The sequence below is a fragment of the Canis lupus genome, chromosome 20, assembly GCF_003254725.2.
Source record: "Canis lupus dingo isolate Sandy chromosome 20, ASM325472v2, whole genome shotgun sequence".
Taxonomy (NCBI): domain Eukaryota; kingdom Metazoa; phylum Chordata; class Mammalia; order Carnivora; family Canidae; genus Canis; species Canis lupus.
In genome coordinates, this window is record NC_064262.1 from 37819060 (window position 1) to 37835671 (window position 16612).

The 16612-nt window shown below is 47.1% G+C and overlaps 1 protein-coding gene across 1 annotated transcript; it reads right to left on the reverse strand.

Annotated features, from left to right (window-relative positions):
* Window positions 1-1288: 1288 nt before the first annotated feature.
* ALAS1 (5'-aminolevulinate synthase 1) lies at window positions 1289-14928 on the reverse strand. Its single transcript, XM_025456069.3, has 11 exons — window positions 14772-14928; window positions 13574-13793; window positions 10574-10801; window positions 9595-9744; window positions 8952-9174; window positions 7865-8049; window positions 7133-7312; window positions 6428-6592; window positions 3837-4105; window positions 3034-3196; window positions 1289-1598 (listed from the first exon to the last, which is right to left on the reverse strand). The coding sequence occupies exons 1-11, from the start codon at window positions 14925-14927 to the stop codon at window positions 1438-1440; spliced, it is 2100 nt and encodes a 699-aa protein (XP_025311854.2). The 5' UTR covers window position 14928; the 3' UTR covers window positions 1289-1437.
* Window positions 14929-16612: the final 1684 nt, after the last annotated feature.

Below are 16612 nucleotides of genomic sequence, written 5' to 3' on the forward strand. Positions count from 1 at the left end.
CACTTTATAATTTTAAAAGCTCCCTTGGGCTGCCATGTGGGGTCAAGGCTGGGCAGATGCCGGGGCAACAGTAGAACCCGCAGGATCATAGCAGCAGGGGTGATAGGAAGTGGCCTGGCCCAGCATGTATCTTACTGGTAGAACTTACAGGACTTGCTAACAGTCTAGAGTGAAGAAAGACAGATGACTTCCCCATGAGTGGCCAGAATAAGTGGGTAGATGTTGGGAAGACAAGGGAAGAGAAAGCAGGGGAGAGTCGGCAGGCCCAGGTGCCCTCCGGACCTGTGCAGTTCCAGGTGTTTGACGGCAGCCAGCAATGAACAGCTGGAACTGGAAACCCAGGGCTGGGGGAGATCACGTGGCATGAGGGGAAGTGTTGAGTGCAGTTACAGATGAAGCTGTGGGTACTCAGCATCCAAAGAGGGGCCAGCTCATGAAGTAGGAGGATCGTATTCAGGAGAGGTTAGTGGCACAGCAGCTCAGAGGAGGAAGCTGTGAAAAGGCCAAGGACAGCCAGCCACCTCAAAGACCCTGGGAGGGTCAATGAGAGGAAAACAGAACCACTGGATTTGGTGAGACAGAGGTAAGATGTGACAAGAAGAGGGAAGCCTCCACAGAGACCAGGATGAAGGACCAGGCAGCTAGCAGAAACCGAGGGGTGTGGCAGCAGCCAGAAGAAGGTGTAGACTGAGGGAGAGCTTGTTTACTTTTAAGATAGACAACAAAGCTTGCTGCAGGGCACAGGGGGATAAATTCATGACTGAGGAGGTTAGAGAAGGCTGTAGGAAGGCACCAGAAACCAAGGGGACCCAGAATACCAGCGGGAGGAGTCAGAGAGAAGAGCACAGGAGGGATATGATCACAGGTGAAGGGGGCAGACGGGATGGAGAACTCGGGGGCAACAAGGTTCCCTCCTGGCCGCCCTACTTTCAGAGGAAAGCCTACAGCCAAGGTTGTAGCAGGGGAAGCAGGGAGGGAGACAGCTGCGGCAGGATGGTGATCAGAGGTGGAGTAAGACAGCCACCAGGTGCCGGGACTGCTCAGAGCTCTCCCAATGCGGGTGGGGTGGGGGCTGGCTCAGCTGCTAGGGTGGCCAGGTGCGGCAGTGGGCAGCGAGAGGTGGCTGGCTTCCAGCCAAGTAGGAAGCGCTGCCACTCCAGCAGGGTGAAGCCATGGCCAGAGGGCCGGCATGGGTTTATCACTTCACATACTGGAACAACGCAGGCCAAATCAAAAGGGAAGAAGAAAAATGATGATTTTGATTCAGTGGTCAGAACAGGAGGACCCATCACTTAACACAACAATTTATTTTCAGGACTGTGCTTTTACTATAGATTAAAATTTAATATAATTTAATTCACATATAAAGACAACTCTGGAGACTATCCGGATACAACGTGGCCTGGGGTTAAGTGAGTAACTGAGGTCATGACACACTCAGGCCTGGGCAGATACCAACTTGCTCATGCCAGAGAAGTAAGATTTCTCTCTTTCACTCATCACTTCAAAATGCAGCGGCCTCCTGCAGAAGTTGCACTCAGCTGAGGAATGTGGCTTGAGTTCCAGCCCCACTCGCTTCCACGTGGCCAACAGATTCTCTGTGAGAAGAAACAGTTTTTAAAAATTGAAGGGAATATGTATCCAAGAGAAATACAAACACAGACCCACATAAAAAGTCGAACACAAATGTTGGCAGCAGCATTATTTTCATTAACAGCAAAAAAGCAGAAACAACCTAAATGTCCATCGACTGATGGACAAACACAATGTGGCATATCCAAACCAAAGATGATTATTTGGTAACAGAAAGAGAGAATTCATGCTACAACATGGACGGACCTTGAAAACATTGTGTCGTCAAGGAAGCCAGGCATATAGGACCGAACCAGTGTTATGTGGAATGTAAAGCAGGCACAAAGCCTCAGGGGCGCAAAGGAGGACCCAGGGAAGGGGGAAACACAGAGTGGCTGCTCATGGGTATGACATTCCTCTCTGGGCTGATGAAAATGTTCTGCAATTAGATAGTGGTGATGGGTGCACAACATCACGATGTACCCAGGACCCATGGAACTATATACTTTAAAAAATTTGGGGCGCCTGAATGGCTCAGTCTGTTAAGCAGGCTGACTCTTGATTTCAGCTCAGGTCGTGATCTCAGGGTCTTGACACAGAGCTCCATGTTGGGCTCCATGCTAAGCGGGGAGTCTGCCTGGGAGTCTGTCTCTACCCCCCTGCCTGCCCCCCCACATGCTCTCTCTTGCCCTCTAAAACAAATCTTTAAAAGACACAAAAGGGTGAAATTTGTGGGATGTGGATTATATGTCAACAAGGCTGTTATAAAAATAAATAAAAATTGAGACACGAAACCCAACTCTGGCTTTGTTTTACACAGCTTTAGGGAAGAAGTTGCTCCAACATTGTTCCACTACAATGCTGAGCATTCCCAGCAGAACGGCCCCAAAGCCTGCAAAGCAGGAGGATCACCTTGGGGTGTGTGGGTGCTCAGGAGGCAGAGGCAGCCTGTGGCTGAGAGCAGCCCCTCGATCTCTGCCTTTAGGTTGGACACAGGGTGCTGGGTTGGGTTGTACAGAACTGCAAGCCATATAAATGTCAAACAATTACTCTTATGAGAAGAGGTTAGGTGGGGGGTTGCTTCCGGGACCCTACATCAGAGAAACCGAGAAGCACAAAGCTGACCCCTAGAGGGCCAGGGCTGACTTGGGCCTTCAGAGGCTTCTTTCTACTCCCCTGCACTAGTCATTACTGTGCATCTCTGAGTCATCCCAACAAGGGAGCACTGGAAATAGTGGGTGGATGAGCAGGAACGAGCCCTCAGAGCTTCTAAACCGTGTCTGCACCCCTAAGGAGAATCAAACAACTAAACATCTTTTACGGTTTTATACCATCTAAGAGCACTCTTAATTACTTGGGAGAGAGAAGAAATGAATCAATGCCTCTGAAGAGCTTCAGTTACACACAAGGACAGCTTTGCACAACTTTCCAGTGAGGCACCACAGCTCTCCAGGTACTCACCAAGGAAGTAGTTCATCATCTGTGGTGTGTGGTGAGGAGTGGGGGCAATCCGCAGGAGCTCCTCTCCCCGGGGCACTGTGGGGTAGTTGATGGCTTGGACGTAGATGTTATGTCTACTCATTAGTTCATCACAGACTTCAGTGTTTTTAGCAGCATTTGCGACCTAAGTTTGATAACGGAAGGTAAGGTCACCACAGGACAGACCACCCCTTAGCAGCGATTCTAACGAACACTTGGGAGGTTCAGGCACAAACAGCGATGCAAGCCTGCAATTTAAAGGGCCCAGAGAGCTGAAAGCACATTAGAAGGAGATTTCACACTGATCTCCCTCCCAGGCTTCAACTCGTTGCTGCCAACTGATTTTCCTACCCACAGATGTGTGTACTGTGGGAAAGCAGCAGCTTTGATTATACTAGCTATATTAATTCTACTAATTCAACTGTGACACCAACAGGGCTACCATTTATAGTGCAAAGGGCGAGACCGATTTTGAAATTAATTGAATAAAAAGCCAGACTTCAAAGCTAGCCAAGTTTAGGCTTCTGGTACTTTTCAAACAGAAGCTCTTTTAAGGCCAGTGCTCTGGAGGAGGAATCTCTGTGCTAGCCTGCTAGGTTCAAAGGCTTCACTCTCACTGTGAAGTCAGCCAAAGGCAGAAACAGAGCAGAAGGCCACTGACTCCAGCCTCCTGCCCCCGTAGTCACCCTGCCCTAGCCCAACTTCAGGAAGGTATGAACCAGAACATCCCATGTTATGTGTGGAGGCACAGCCCCCAGCAAGTCCAGTCCCAGATAGGTCATTACCCGGACAGGGATGATGTGACTGGGGCAGTGGACGACCGGGAGGCCTGCATCCATGAGCATCTGCCTCATGAGCTTGACATTGCGTTGGTGCTGGCGGCGAAGCGCCCGCCCCTCAGCACTCTTCAGAATCCGCACAGACTCCAGGGCTCCAGCCAGCAGCATGGGCGGCAGGGAGGTGGTGAAGATGAAGCCAGCCGCATAAGACCGTACGGTGTCGATCAGAGAACTCGTGCTGGCGATGTACCCTCCAACACAGCCAAAGGCTTTGCCTGTGAGGAGACAGCCTCATTTATTCTGGCAGCGGCCCCCATGTGTGCCCAGCAGGCCGCTGCAGAGCCTCATAGCATTTTTTTTTCTTTATCCTATGTGCCCAAAGACTCAAGTCAAGGGATGTCTACCTATCTCTGAAAGGGAGAAAGTTGAGGAGGTCAGGGTCTTCCCCTAAATCACATGACCAAGGTGTAGCCAATGAGGACCAAAGTACAGGTCTCCACACCAGGTCTGGGACCAAATGACCTGTCCCAGTGTACCTGAACAGCAAGCTGTGGCCTCTCTTCCTATCTGCCTTTCCTACCTGGCCTTGCAGCTCTACCAGTGGGCAAGGGGCCACCTCCCACGGGGTGCATGGTGGGTTCCACCAGGTCCTCTCACTGTGAGCATTGCCCTGGAGGTTGGAGTAGAACCCGGCTAAGACATGAACTGTTTTGGTGTGACCAGTATTATTTTCTACCAAAGTAAACACAGAACTCTGACAAGCACCATTGCCCAGAGAAATATGAAAACTCAGAACCTGCTAGGGTTGATTTAGGGCCAACCTTATTTTTCAATTCTCCTTAAATCCCTTTGTATAATCTGTATCTCAAGTTTCAGGATTAAGGACTGCAGAAGAGTCCTTCTAGATGTTAACATTGTGTTCTGTAATGAACATTCCTGCTTGAACCCCATGCAGGGCTGGGTTGGTATAAGCTCTTACAGTGGAAAATTTCTCTCTCTAGCCTGTTCCAGCGCAGTGACTACACCTTCACAAAGCCCACATCACAAGAGCTCTTTGAAAGAAAAGGGTTGGTGGAATCAGGACACAAGAGTAAGTGCTTTCCTCCTGGCAGGGCTTGGCCCTGCAACCCTTGGGCTCTCTTGGTCTACCCAAGCTTCTCAGCCCCCGACAGTGCTGAAGGACACTTTCTTTTGTCCTGCCTTTCCTTTACCAAGTGCAGGCTGTAAATTAGCATTTTAGCTAAGTGGTACGTGGGTCTCTGACTGCCTTACTGTGAAATCCTCCAATTTGTTTAATTCATGTTTTCATCTTTCTAGAGTCCTCACAGGCAAAGGGAGTATCTATGGTAATTGCACACAACTCATTTATCTTCTCCACAAAAAAACTGAGGTAGAGTCTGTTATTTCTATTATAAAGGTGTTCCTACTTTTCAAAAGTTGTTCTATCACTTCACTTTTATGAGAAACCGACATTAGTACTTGTTTTCACTAACCAGAAGAAATCTGAAGAGAACTTTCACTTTTATGATGAAAGGTGAAAAGTGAAAATTGCCTTTGGTGTGGGGCAGCAAGCCATCACAGAGGCAGCATGCACCTCAAGCAGCGAGAACAGCCCTGCCAAGCCCCGGCCCCAGGGAACCACACTCAGCATCCCAGCATCAGGCCACCACAGCTTTGACCTGGGTCTGTGAGCACCTGTGTCTTCACTTTATGCCATTGTGGCTTATGAAGGTTTCAAAGGAACACTCTACTTTTTGGGTAGTGGGGAAACCTATATTGGTGAGGAAGCTGAAAGGCAGAGAGATTAACTACCTGCCCAAGGTCACACAGCTGGGGCAGACAGGAGTCACAACCAGCAGGTAACACGGCTACAGAGCTCAGCTCCGTGACACAATTCTTCTCAACCAGGGGAAACAGATACAAAGTCACCAGAGTGAACTGCAACTGGTCACCATGTAGTGGGCACAGAGCTCAGTGCTTCATGACACCTGAACCTATAGGTCCTAATGAATGCTCTAGGAGAACAGCACTACGGCTTTTTTGTTTGTTTGTTTGTTTTTTCTTCTTTTTTTTAAAAGATTTTTTATTTATTTACTCATGAGAGACAGAGAGAGAGAGAGAGAGGCAGAGACACAGGCAGAGGAAGAAGCAGGCTCCATGCAGGGAGCCCGACATGGGACTCAATCCCAGGACTCCAGGATCACGCCCCGGGCCGAAGGCAGGCACTAAACCACTGAGCCACCCGGGCTGCCCTTGTTTGTTTTTTAATACAATGAAAAAACCTGAAGAACAGAGAGAAAAGGCTGTTGCCATGGCATGTAGCTAGAACCACAAATACGTTTGGAATGACCTTGAATGGCAACAAATGGTATTTCTGTCATGTTAGGCTTTGAGATTTACCTTGGTTCTTGGAGCCCGCACGATTCAAGGGACTCTGCTAAGCTATGGCACCACTGAGAAGACATAAACTCATCCAAAAAGTGACCCAAGCTTTATAGGCTATCACACTGTCTCCTCACCTGATCCCACCTAGTCCTTAGCCTTGTTAGGAGAATATAATTTTAGTGTAGTTTACAGAATGTGCAGAGTATACATACCAAGTGTTCCAGAAATGATGTCCATTTTGGGCATAACTCCATCCCGATCGCCAATCCCTCCACCTCGAGCTCCGTATAGTCCCACTGCATGGACCTCATCTACGAAGGTGATTGCTCCAAACTCATGCGCCACATCACACAGCTCTTCTAGTGGGCACACTGCTCCTAAGGAAAGAACACAGACTACTCTGAAGATCTTGCTACTTCACAAAGTTCTGTTTTGTTAAGAGTTAGTCAGAACAAAGTAACTTTTGTTTTAAAGGTATCATTTTTAAATTTTATTTATTTGAGAGAGAGAGAGAGAGCATGTGAGACAGAATGAGCAGAGGGAGGAACAAAGGTAGCAGACTCCCCACTGAGCAGGGAGCCCAATGTGGGACTCAATCCTAGGACCCTGGGATCACCACCTGAGCTGAATGCAGACATTTAATTGACTGAACCACCCAGGCACTCCTAAAGGTTATCATTTTTAATATTGGGGAAAACAATGAACTTCCTCCAGTTTCTAGGTTATCTTGGGGTCTTAGAGCCTAGTAAGAGCCAGAGTAGAACATCTACATTCACCAAACCTATACAATGTCCACCAAATCCAAAATCCTAGCAGAATGAAAAGAAATTGCAAAAACAAAATTAACATCACACTTTTAAAGAGTCTAGGCCTACTTTTCCATTTAAGATTTCAGACTAGCCTCTACCTAGACTTACCATCCATTGAATGGACAGTTTCAAACGCGACAATTTTGGGGACTGAAGGGTCAGATCTTTGCAGCAGTTCTCTGAGGTGACTGACGTCATTGTGGCGGAAGATATACTTCGGCACCCGGCTGTTCCGAATCCCTTGGATCATGGAGGCATGGTTCCCAGAATCAGAGTAAATCTCACAGCCTAACATGATAAAAAACAAAAATAAAACACTATTTATTGCCATCTGCACCAAAAATAATTTATTTCCTAAATAGGAACAACAGACTTTGCCATAGAAGTGCTGCTTTGCCCAGTAGGAAAGACACTGCTAGCTAGTTTCTTCCTGGGAAAATCAGAAGCTAGTGCTTCTTCTTTGAGAAGGCCCAGAGGTATAAAATAATACAAGAGTAGACAACTAATCTGCTTTTAAATCTGCCCACCTCATTCCAAACTCCATCAAAAGATAACTACAAATGATTGAGAGAATTTTCCAAAGGGTTTTCCTAGAATACAAAGCATATTTGGAGCAATTAGCTTAAGGACAAACCCTTCAAATCTGATTCTGTTAGTATCATCTGCTATTGCAACTTGTGATGTGCAGTGAGCACTTCATGTTTCAATTCAAGAAAAAAATGTTCCCAGATACTATCATTGCTCTTAACTGTTTTTGGTAAGCCCTCTGTGTTGTCAATATTCCTGCTAATTCCTAAGAAACTGAAAAAACTCTAAGGCACCCAAGACAGGCTTTCTTACCTGGCATCATCCTAGCCAGAGTGAAGAGGGTTGAGTCGTTGGCCACAAAGCACGAGGAAAACAAGAGTGCTGCATCTTTCCCGTGTAAATCAGCCAGCTCCTGTTCCAGGTCCACATGGAATTTACTAGTTCCAGAAATATTTCTAGTACCACCTGCTCCAGCACCATGCTGTTTCAAAGTGTCCCTTTTATGATTTTTTTTTTTTTTAAAAAGAAGGGCAGACAGAAAATAAATCTCACAGTTCTGGACACCATATGAATCATTTCTCTCCCTAGGAGGTAGGACACGGAATCTTATGTTCATCTAGCAACTCCGTCATGGTCCCAAACCAGGGACCAGAAGTTTCAACTGACTTCATCTTTAGCAAGGCAGTAGATGTCAACACTATGGTGAGGATACCCTGAATACCCCTAGGGATCCTCAAGAACAAGTGTTTATCAGCCAGTAGGTACTTAGTATTAGCTGAGTTAATTTATTAAGACATCTTTTCTCTGACAAACATTCTTCTCTCCAAACACAACATCAGTCTCTACAGGGACATCTTAGATGGTGATTACCTGAACCTACTCTCCAGAAACCAGTCACATAATATTAGGATAGATCTATCACTACACCTCAGACTGTAATCTCTTTAACAAGCCTCCTTGGAGACTTTGGCAAGCAACTCTCTCAAATGTCCCTAGTCATGGCAAACCTCCGGAAGGACATGAATGACAGGATCTACCATCCTTGTTCGTGTCTTTCTGAAGTAGCTTTTCCTCCAGTGCTGCTAGATTTGTATCTCTCCAACCGAGGCATCAGCAAGGATGCCTCTGTGCAAGGTGGCCCGGGGTTGAAGTTGCACTCACTTGAGAAGTGGTAAGAAATGGACATGAATAGTCAATGTGCCCATACACTTGAATCCTCACATACCTATTTGTGCATTCTAGCTTAAAAGTCATCTGTGGATGTCTTTAAAAGCTTAAAATAATAGTGTGTTATGACACACTTTTAGCTGCTGAATATTGCCCCCATAAAAGATCCCTCTAAATCATTAATGTCTCGCCAAATAACGTCAATGGTATCTGAAAGCTGAGGGCTACGTACATGACTGCCCCACACACTCGTGGGTGGCGACTCATTCCAAGGTAGTCATTACTACACCAGACTGACACCTGCTTCTTGGTGATGAGAGAGTCCGAATAGTCATCTGCCATGGGGAAGATGTGCGCCCTCCGGTTCACAGTTTTAAAAACTCGATAGGTATGGTCATTTTTTTTCTCATCAATTTTCTTCTCAAAGAAACGATCATATTGAAAAGTGGAAACAGCTAAAAACCAAACAAAAGACAGGACAGTTTGACAGTTAAGAAGCATGTCTGGGCTTTGGCAAAAGACCTGGGTTCCAACCCCAGCTTGGTCACCTAGCAGCAGGGTAATTCTGGACAAATTAACGAAGTATTCATGTGGGCAAATTATAGGACATCCTCATCTTGAGACTATGAAGGTCTCAAATGAGACCGTGTATGTCAATTGCTTAGCACAGTGCCAGGGCATAGAAGGTAGGTATTCAGGGAGAGAAAACATGTTACCAACAGGATTTGTATTTACTATGGCTGAGAACACCTACCTGCATCAAGCAAGAGACATGAGTTTTAATCCTCAACTCACCATGCAATTTTGTGTTTAAGCTAATATATGTTTAAGTTAAAAATCCTCTCCTACATCAGGTAAATAACAATGAGACTTACATTTTGGCAAGTTATCTTGAAGAAGATGGGACACTCTTTCTGGTCTTTGCTTTCGCATGATATCTTGGAAGTTCCTCAGCAATCCACTTGGGTCCCCTCCATCGGCCTTCACACTAATTACACTAGGGTTCACGGAGGTTTGAGCAACCTCTGTAATGAAAGTAACAAGAAAAAAGGGAACCAACATTCTGAGTTCACAATACTTCCCAGAAATATCGTCAAAAATTAATTACTGCTTAGTTCACACACACACACACACACACACACACACACACACACAGCAGCTGAGCATAACCAAAGCTAGTAGTAGCAACCAAGAATATGAAGCTTTGGTTCTTCCCTTTTATTTTAATGACCAATGCCTAGTGTTGTTTTGTTTTCAAAGCTACCAGACAGCTTTAATGAATATTAAGAGTCCAAAGCTTTCTAGCTGGTTATTAGCAGGTCTTCTCCACCTTCCCACTCCACCCAACCCTAATCTCAATTTTCTTCACAGAAGACAATTCTGGTCATATATATCATTTCTGCTGGTGAGGTTTTCTGGGGACTTTTGGTGCTCTGTGGATACAGCCACATCTGGAATTAAGGTTGCCTCTTAGTGACCATCGGTAAGATACACAGCTTAGGAGTCCTAAGACCATCATTTACTGCAGAAACACTATTTTTTACCTTTTATCCCACAGGATGGCAGGAAAGAAACAAAGGGCAGTTGTTAATAGCTTACGCCAACAGGGTATTTTCAGAATGAAGCAATTACTATAAAAAGTGGTCACATCCTACACACACCCCAGAAAGAAAGTCCCGCATTTTCTCAGACAGTCCTCTAACCGCCTATCTTGATGACCTTCTTCCTTGGCCCTAAAAGAGGAAGTTTTTTATACAAATACTACCCTAATAATAGCTCATACACAAATTTGAAGGATCAAAAGAACCAAAAGGACCTCTTCATTCTTCCTAATGGTTCCAGTCATGTGTTTACCTTTCCTCACAGCATGCATTTCCTGCACATCCTCCTGAAGTTCTAGACTGGCTTTGCGGAAGACACTGCTGCCCTTCTGGCTCATCTGGGCTGCCAAGAAAGGGCATTTGCTTGCAGTGCCCTGGCTTGTGGCAAGGGAGGAATGTCCAGACGGAAGCTGCGTGCCATCTGGAGTCTGCTGGGATCCGTCAGCAGTCTGTTGAACCTCGGCTTTGGCAGTTTTGTCCTCTGGGGGGTGAAATGGAAAAACTGAAGCATCAGACCTAGTTGCACAATACACAAGAAAGCCCCTTGTTTCTCTTATTGCTTCCAAGACAAACTTTTTACTTACTCTACCCCTACATATCAGGCAGAAGTTTGTTTTTATTAGGTTCTGCTAGTTGAATGGTCTTCTCATCTGCCTCACTGGAAACGATGTTCCCATGAGGAGTTAATTGGCACAATCCAGCTATCTCTCAAACCCCTATTTTTCCTTATAAATCCGCAAAAAAGTAGTATTTTCTAGTTTTAGACAGCCTAGACTTTTTGAGTTGGAGGATTTCCAGTAAATCCACCCTAAGGACACATAGCATTTTTCATGAGAGGACACACTCTTGAAGGTTAATAGAAACGTTCATACAATTTTTTCTCTGCTAATATTTTTGAAAGATTCTTGACAAAGAAGCTTGCTGTTGCTTAACATATAAACTACTGATTTACTCAACAAAAGAAATTAGGCTAAAAGTGAGGTCTTTCTATTGTTGTCTAATAGAGTTCAAATTATTACTATGTTAAGAAAAAAAAAACAAAGGGGTATCACATTCACACACCTCATCTACTTGCTCATCTAAATGCATCAAAGAAGTGCACTGACTTAACCCAGTTGGCTGGTAATTGTGCTTCGAGTCACAATGACTTCTCTTTCCCCTAGAGCAAATTCATTCACCCTTCTAGTAAAGTTTTATTCTGCATCATCCTGGAATACTGTGAGTCAGAGGCTAATCTTTCCTAACAACTTGGGTAAGATGTCTCAATACTGTTTTTTTTTTTTAATTTTATTTATTTATTCATGATAGTCACAGAGAGAGAGAGAGGCAGAGACACAGGCAGAGGGAGAAGCAGGCTCCATGCACCGGGAGCCCAACGTGGGACTCGATCCCGGGACTCCAGGATCGCGCCCGGGGCCAAAGGCAGACGCCAAACCGCTGCGCCACCCAGGGATCCCTCAATACTGTTTTTGTTAAAATCTTCTATAAAGTCAAACAATTGCTTTGAAGCTCATTTCATTCATTATAAAAGTAATATACATTCACTGTGGGAAACCTAGAATAATAGTGTTCTATTCCTCAAAACATAGCCATTGCAGGAACCTTGGTAAATTATCTTTTTTTCCCCTCTATGTACAAGTTTTAAAAAGTTTTACTTATTTTGCATGTGCTTCCTTCTTTTGCCCTTTCCATTATAAAGATCTGTCTAACCTAGTAAATAGTTTGTGAATGTCGTTTGCAATGATTGCGTGAGAGTCTACCAAGTATACAAGCCACATTCTACTCAACTTCCTCTATGTCACGGACAGAATCATAAAAGTATTTTGATTGTTCAGTAAAAAAAAATAATTAAATAACTAGCTCCTTAAAGAGGAAAAGCAATCCTACAAGGATTAAATCCTTTCTACTTACAGAAAAAAAAAAACAAAAAAAAACAAAAAACAAAAAAAAACAAAAACACTCCTTTCTTACAAGGAACACACCCAGAGAATACACTTAACAGAGCCTGTAAAGTATATTATTCTCTAGGATTAAGTGAAACCTGAAAAGCCACATCCTCTCCTGGTAGAGCCAGACCAAAACAAAAGGCAACTCTGATCTCTTTATTAAAAACAAAATTTGTAAAAATTCACATATAAAATGAAGATGCGGGATCCCTGGGTGGCGCAGCGGTTTGGCGCCTGCCTTTGGCCCAGGGTGCGATCCTGGAGACCCGGGATCGAATCCCACGTCAAGCTCCCAGTGCATGGAGCCTGCTTCTCCCTCTGCCTGTGTCTCTGCCTCTCTCTCTCTCTCTGTGTGTGACTATCATAAATAAATAAAAATTTAAAAAAATAAAATAAAAATAAAATAAAATAAAATAAAATGAAGATGCGTTAAAAAATAATCATTACTTTAAAAATTCTGTATGATTCCATTTATGTGAGGTTCCTACAGCAATCAAATAGAGACAAAAAGTAGGATGGGGTTTGCCAGGGAGTGGGGGAGGGGCAATTAGAGTTGAAGGAACACAGAATTTCAGTTTGGGATGTTGAAGAGTTCTGGAAATTGGATAGTGGTGACAGCTGCACAATAACATGAATGTACTTAATACCACTTAATTGTACAATTGGTAAGAGGTGGTAAATTTTATGTTAGGTGCATTTTACCACCATAAAACGATAATTTGGAAAAAGAAGTCACAACTTTAGAAGCCAAAAGCTTCCACTTAATTTTGCTACGAACCTAAAATTGCTCCAAAAATTAAAGTCCTGTTAATTGAAAAAAAAATTAAAAAGCCAAAAGACCAAATATTTAATGAAAGAAAAGTTGAAATAGAACATTCCAACTTTTTTTTTTTTTTTTAAGTATGGAGCCCAATGTGAGGCTGGAACTCAACCCTGAGATCAAGACTGAGCTTAGATCAAGAGTTTGACGCTTCAACAAACTGAGCCACCCAGGCGCTCCAGAACATTCCAACTTCATATTTACATGAATGAGGTACTGATGAATACTAAACTCCAAGAGATACCGACATGCGATCCAGAAACCTGTAAGTGCCCACCATCTCACCTCTAAAGATGGGAAAACTCAAAGTGCCTACTTGTGGGGTTAGGATGACAACTGTGAGATACTTCAGGCAAAGAACCAAGTCTGGCACAAAAAAACCCCCTCTGTTACATGCCCCTAGACACCACTGTGGACTAGAAGTGCTTCTAGTCTAGTGTTGAACGCAAACACTGCCACCTCCTACGTTACTGCCAATGACACTTACTCTCATTAGCTGGAGGGGTTTCTTTGACCTGCTGGCAGTGTACTGCTGAAGTGGACAGGGCCCGAGGGGCTGGCTTGGCCCCAATTTCCATCATCTTAGGGCAGTTTTGGGCATAGAACAACAGAGATTTTCCTGCCTTCTGCAGAAAGGCCTGAGGCACTCGGGATAAGAATGGGCAGCGGCGAACAACAGTCTCCATATCCGAGAGGGTGCACTGATCCTACAGAAAGACAATGAGTGACATCAACACTTGTTAATAATCAGGCAAATACCACTGCAAGGTCACTGGGTTCAGGTGTCACAGTTTATAGCAGGGTACCCTTAAAACAAGTCTCACTCAAAAATGTCTAAGGATGGCACTTGTGTCTGAGAGTCAACTAAAGAGTGCTAACCATACTCTACCTGAGTTACCAACTTCTTTCATTCCCCAGCTCTACACAAAAGCACCTGCAAAGCAACTTCACCAAGTGAAGTAAATGCCAGTGATTAACAACCAAGGGGCTGGGACGATGAGGGACAAGTCAAGAACAGGTTTGGGAGGTCAGAGGCTCCTGTAGGGAGATGCACAGTGCAGATAAGACACCTTGGCATACACCCAGGTGAAGTGAGGCTAGGGAAGAAGCCACTGTCATCCATCCAGGCAGCGAGGACTCGAGAGGATCCCGAACTTCTCCCGGCGCTCACATCACCAAACCTGAGGAAGGCACCCAGCTGGGCTCTGGGTCCCTGAAGCAAGGATTTCCCTGAGGTCATCCCCCACAGCTCCAACCGGACAACTGAGAAAGGAAGGGACATTTAAAAAAAAAAAAAAAAAAGACAGGGGAAGGAGGGGAAGCGTGGATGGGGTTAAGTTAAGTGAGGAGAGGAGCTATAACATCCAGGGTGTTAGGTCTGGAGTGAAGTGGTGGTCCCGGGCACGGAGGTCAGAGGTTATCCGGGGATCGAGGGCTCGAGCGAGAATAACGGGAGAAGCAAATTCTAAAGCGGCCAGTTAAACGGGGAATGAAAGAAGGGGTCCCATGGGGGAAAGTGAGGCAGCCCAATGGGCCGAGGGTCCGGGAGACGAGCGCTGACCCCAGAGGCGGGTGACTGGAGCAGTGGGGGATGGGGTCCCAACGACAGCGCGAGCGGGGCGCGGGCTGGCGGGACACGCGGGGCCTTCGCTGGCCGGCGCCGCACCCAGAGCGCGGGCCCTCACCTGCGCGGGGGACTGCGGCGGAGGAAGAGGCGGCGGCGGCGGCGGCGGCGGCGGGCACCCGAGCCAAATCACACCAACCCGTTGCCCTTGTCGGCGAGAAGCCTCAGGCCGCGAGCGCAGTCGTCCTAATATAGAGCCGGAGGGAGCGCTGCGCATGCGCCCTGGGAGCGGCCGTCCTTCACGCAGGCGCCCAGCGCGCGCTCCCGGAGGGGGCGGGGCGGGGCGGAGGGGGCGGGGCGGAGGGGGCGGGGCGGGGCGGGGCGGGCTCCCTGCTTGCGCACCGCGGGTCGCGGCGGGGGGGGGACCCGGGCTTTCCCGGCCCCCCTGCCCGAAGGAGCAGGTGGATCGGCAACTTCATCACTGTATCCTACACTCATCTTCCTCCTCTCTCCCCCCCAACTGCTCTACGCTTCTGAACCCTACGCCTCATGTAGGAGAAAGGGCACGAAAGGGCAGAGTCGGAGGGGCAGTGCCCCCCGCGACAGCTGGAAGGTGATGGGGCTGTCGAAACGGGTCCCGTGGGATCCCTGGGTGCCTCAGCGGTTTAGCGCCTGCCTTCGGCCCAGGGCCTGATCCTGGAGTCCCAGGATCGAGTCCTGCATCGGGCTCCCTGCATGGAGCCTGCTTCTCCCTCTGCTGTGTCTCTCCCTCTCTCTTTCTCTACCTCTCATGAATAAATAAATAAAAATCTTAAAAAAAAAAAAAAGAAGAAGAAGAAGAAGAAGAAAAGAAAGAAACGGGTTCCGTGGATACAGAAGACGGAGGGGAAAGAAGGGGGTTCCAGACCGCGGTCTAAAGCAGGATCCGCCCGGTCTGTGACGAAGGGCTTCCCGGAAGAGGCGAGGGTGTGCTTGCTGGAGGATGGAGTGGTTCTGGGAGTGATGCGGGGGTGGGGGGTGGGGAGCGCCCGGAGGAGGAGTCCTCGGAGTGGGGAGCAGCAGAAGAGGAAGGAGACCCACCAGGGGCACTTTCGGGACGAGGTGAAGGAACCTAACCTGAGGCAGAGCAGAGAAGGGGCGGGAGGGGCAGGGCTGCGTGGAGCACCGAGGGTGGTGTGGAGGCGCAGGGCCTGACGCGGAGTTAGGGTTTGACACATTCTATTTTCTGACACATTTTCCATCTCTGGCTGTCCAAAGTCCCTTGCTGGCCACCCTGGGCTCCAACGGGGTGCCTCAGGACTCCATCCCCAACAGAGCTGGGCCATCAAGCCTCCTCTGGGTCCCCCCCAGTCACACCCGCAGGGTAGGATTAGGCAACCCCCTCTCAGGAATGCCAGCCTGGTCTCCGTGCTCCACACCCTTCCCAGCTTAGCTTGACCTGGGTTGGCCTGGGCCTGGTTGCTCCGTACCCAGTTGGGCAATAGTACAAGGGCTAAAGTCCAGAGTGATAGTGACCAAGATATGTCCAGGTACTTCCCTTTTTTTTTTTTTTTTTAAGATTTTATTTATTTATTCATAGACACAGAAAGAGGCAGAGACACAGGCAGAGGGAGAAGCAGGCTCCATGCAGGGAGCCCGATGTGGGACTCGATCCCAGGTCCCCAGGATCACACCCCAGGCTGCAGGCAGCGCCAAACCGCTGCGCCACCGGGGCTGCCCTGTCCAGGTACTTCTCAATTCCTTCTCAAGTCTCCAGCCAGCTGAGAGGCGGGCAAAGTGAGTCTCCACATGAAGAGGAGGAAGTTGGGTCCAGAGTGGCAGTGGGACCAGTCCATGGCCCAGGGAGAGGGTTCTGACCTGGGAGCCCTGAGTCCAGCTCTGCCCCCATCCTGCTGAAGGGTCCTGGGAAGTGCCCTTTAACCGAAGAGGAGGCATGAGGAAAGGTCAACACTTAGACTCAGA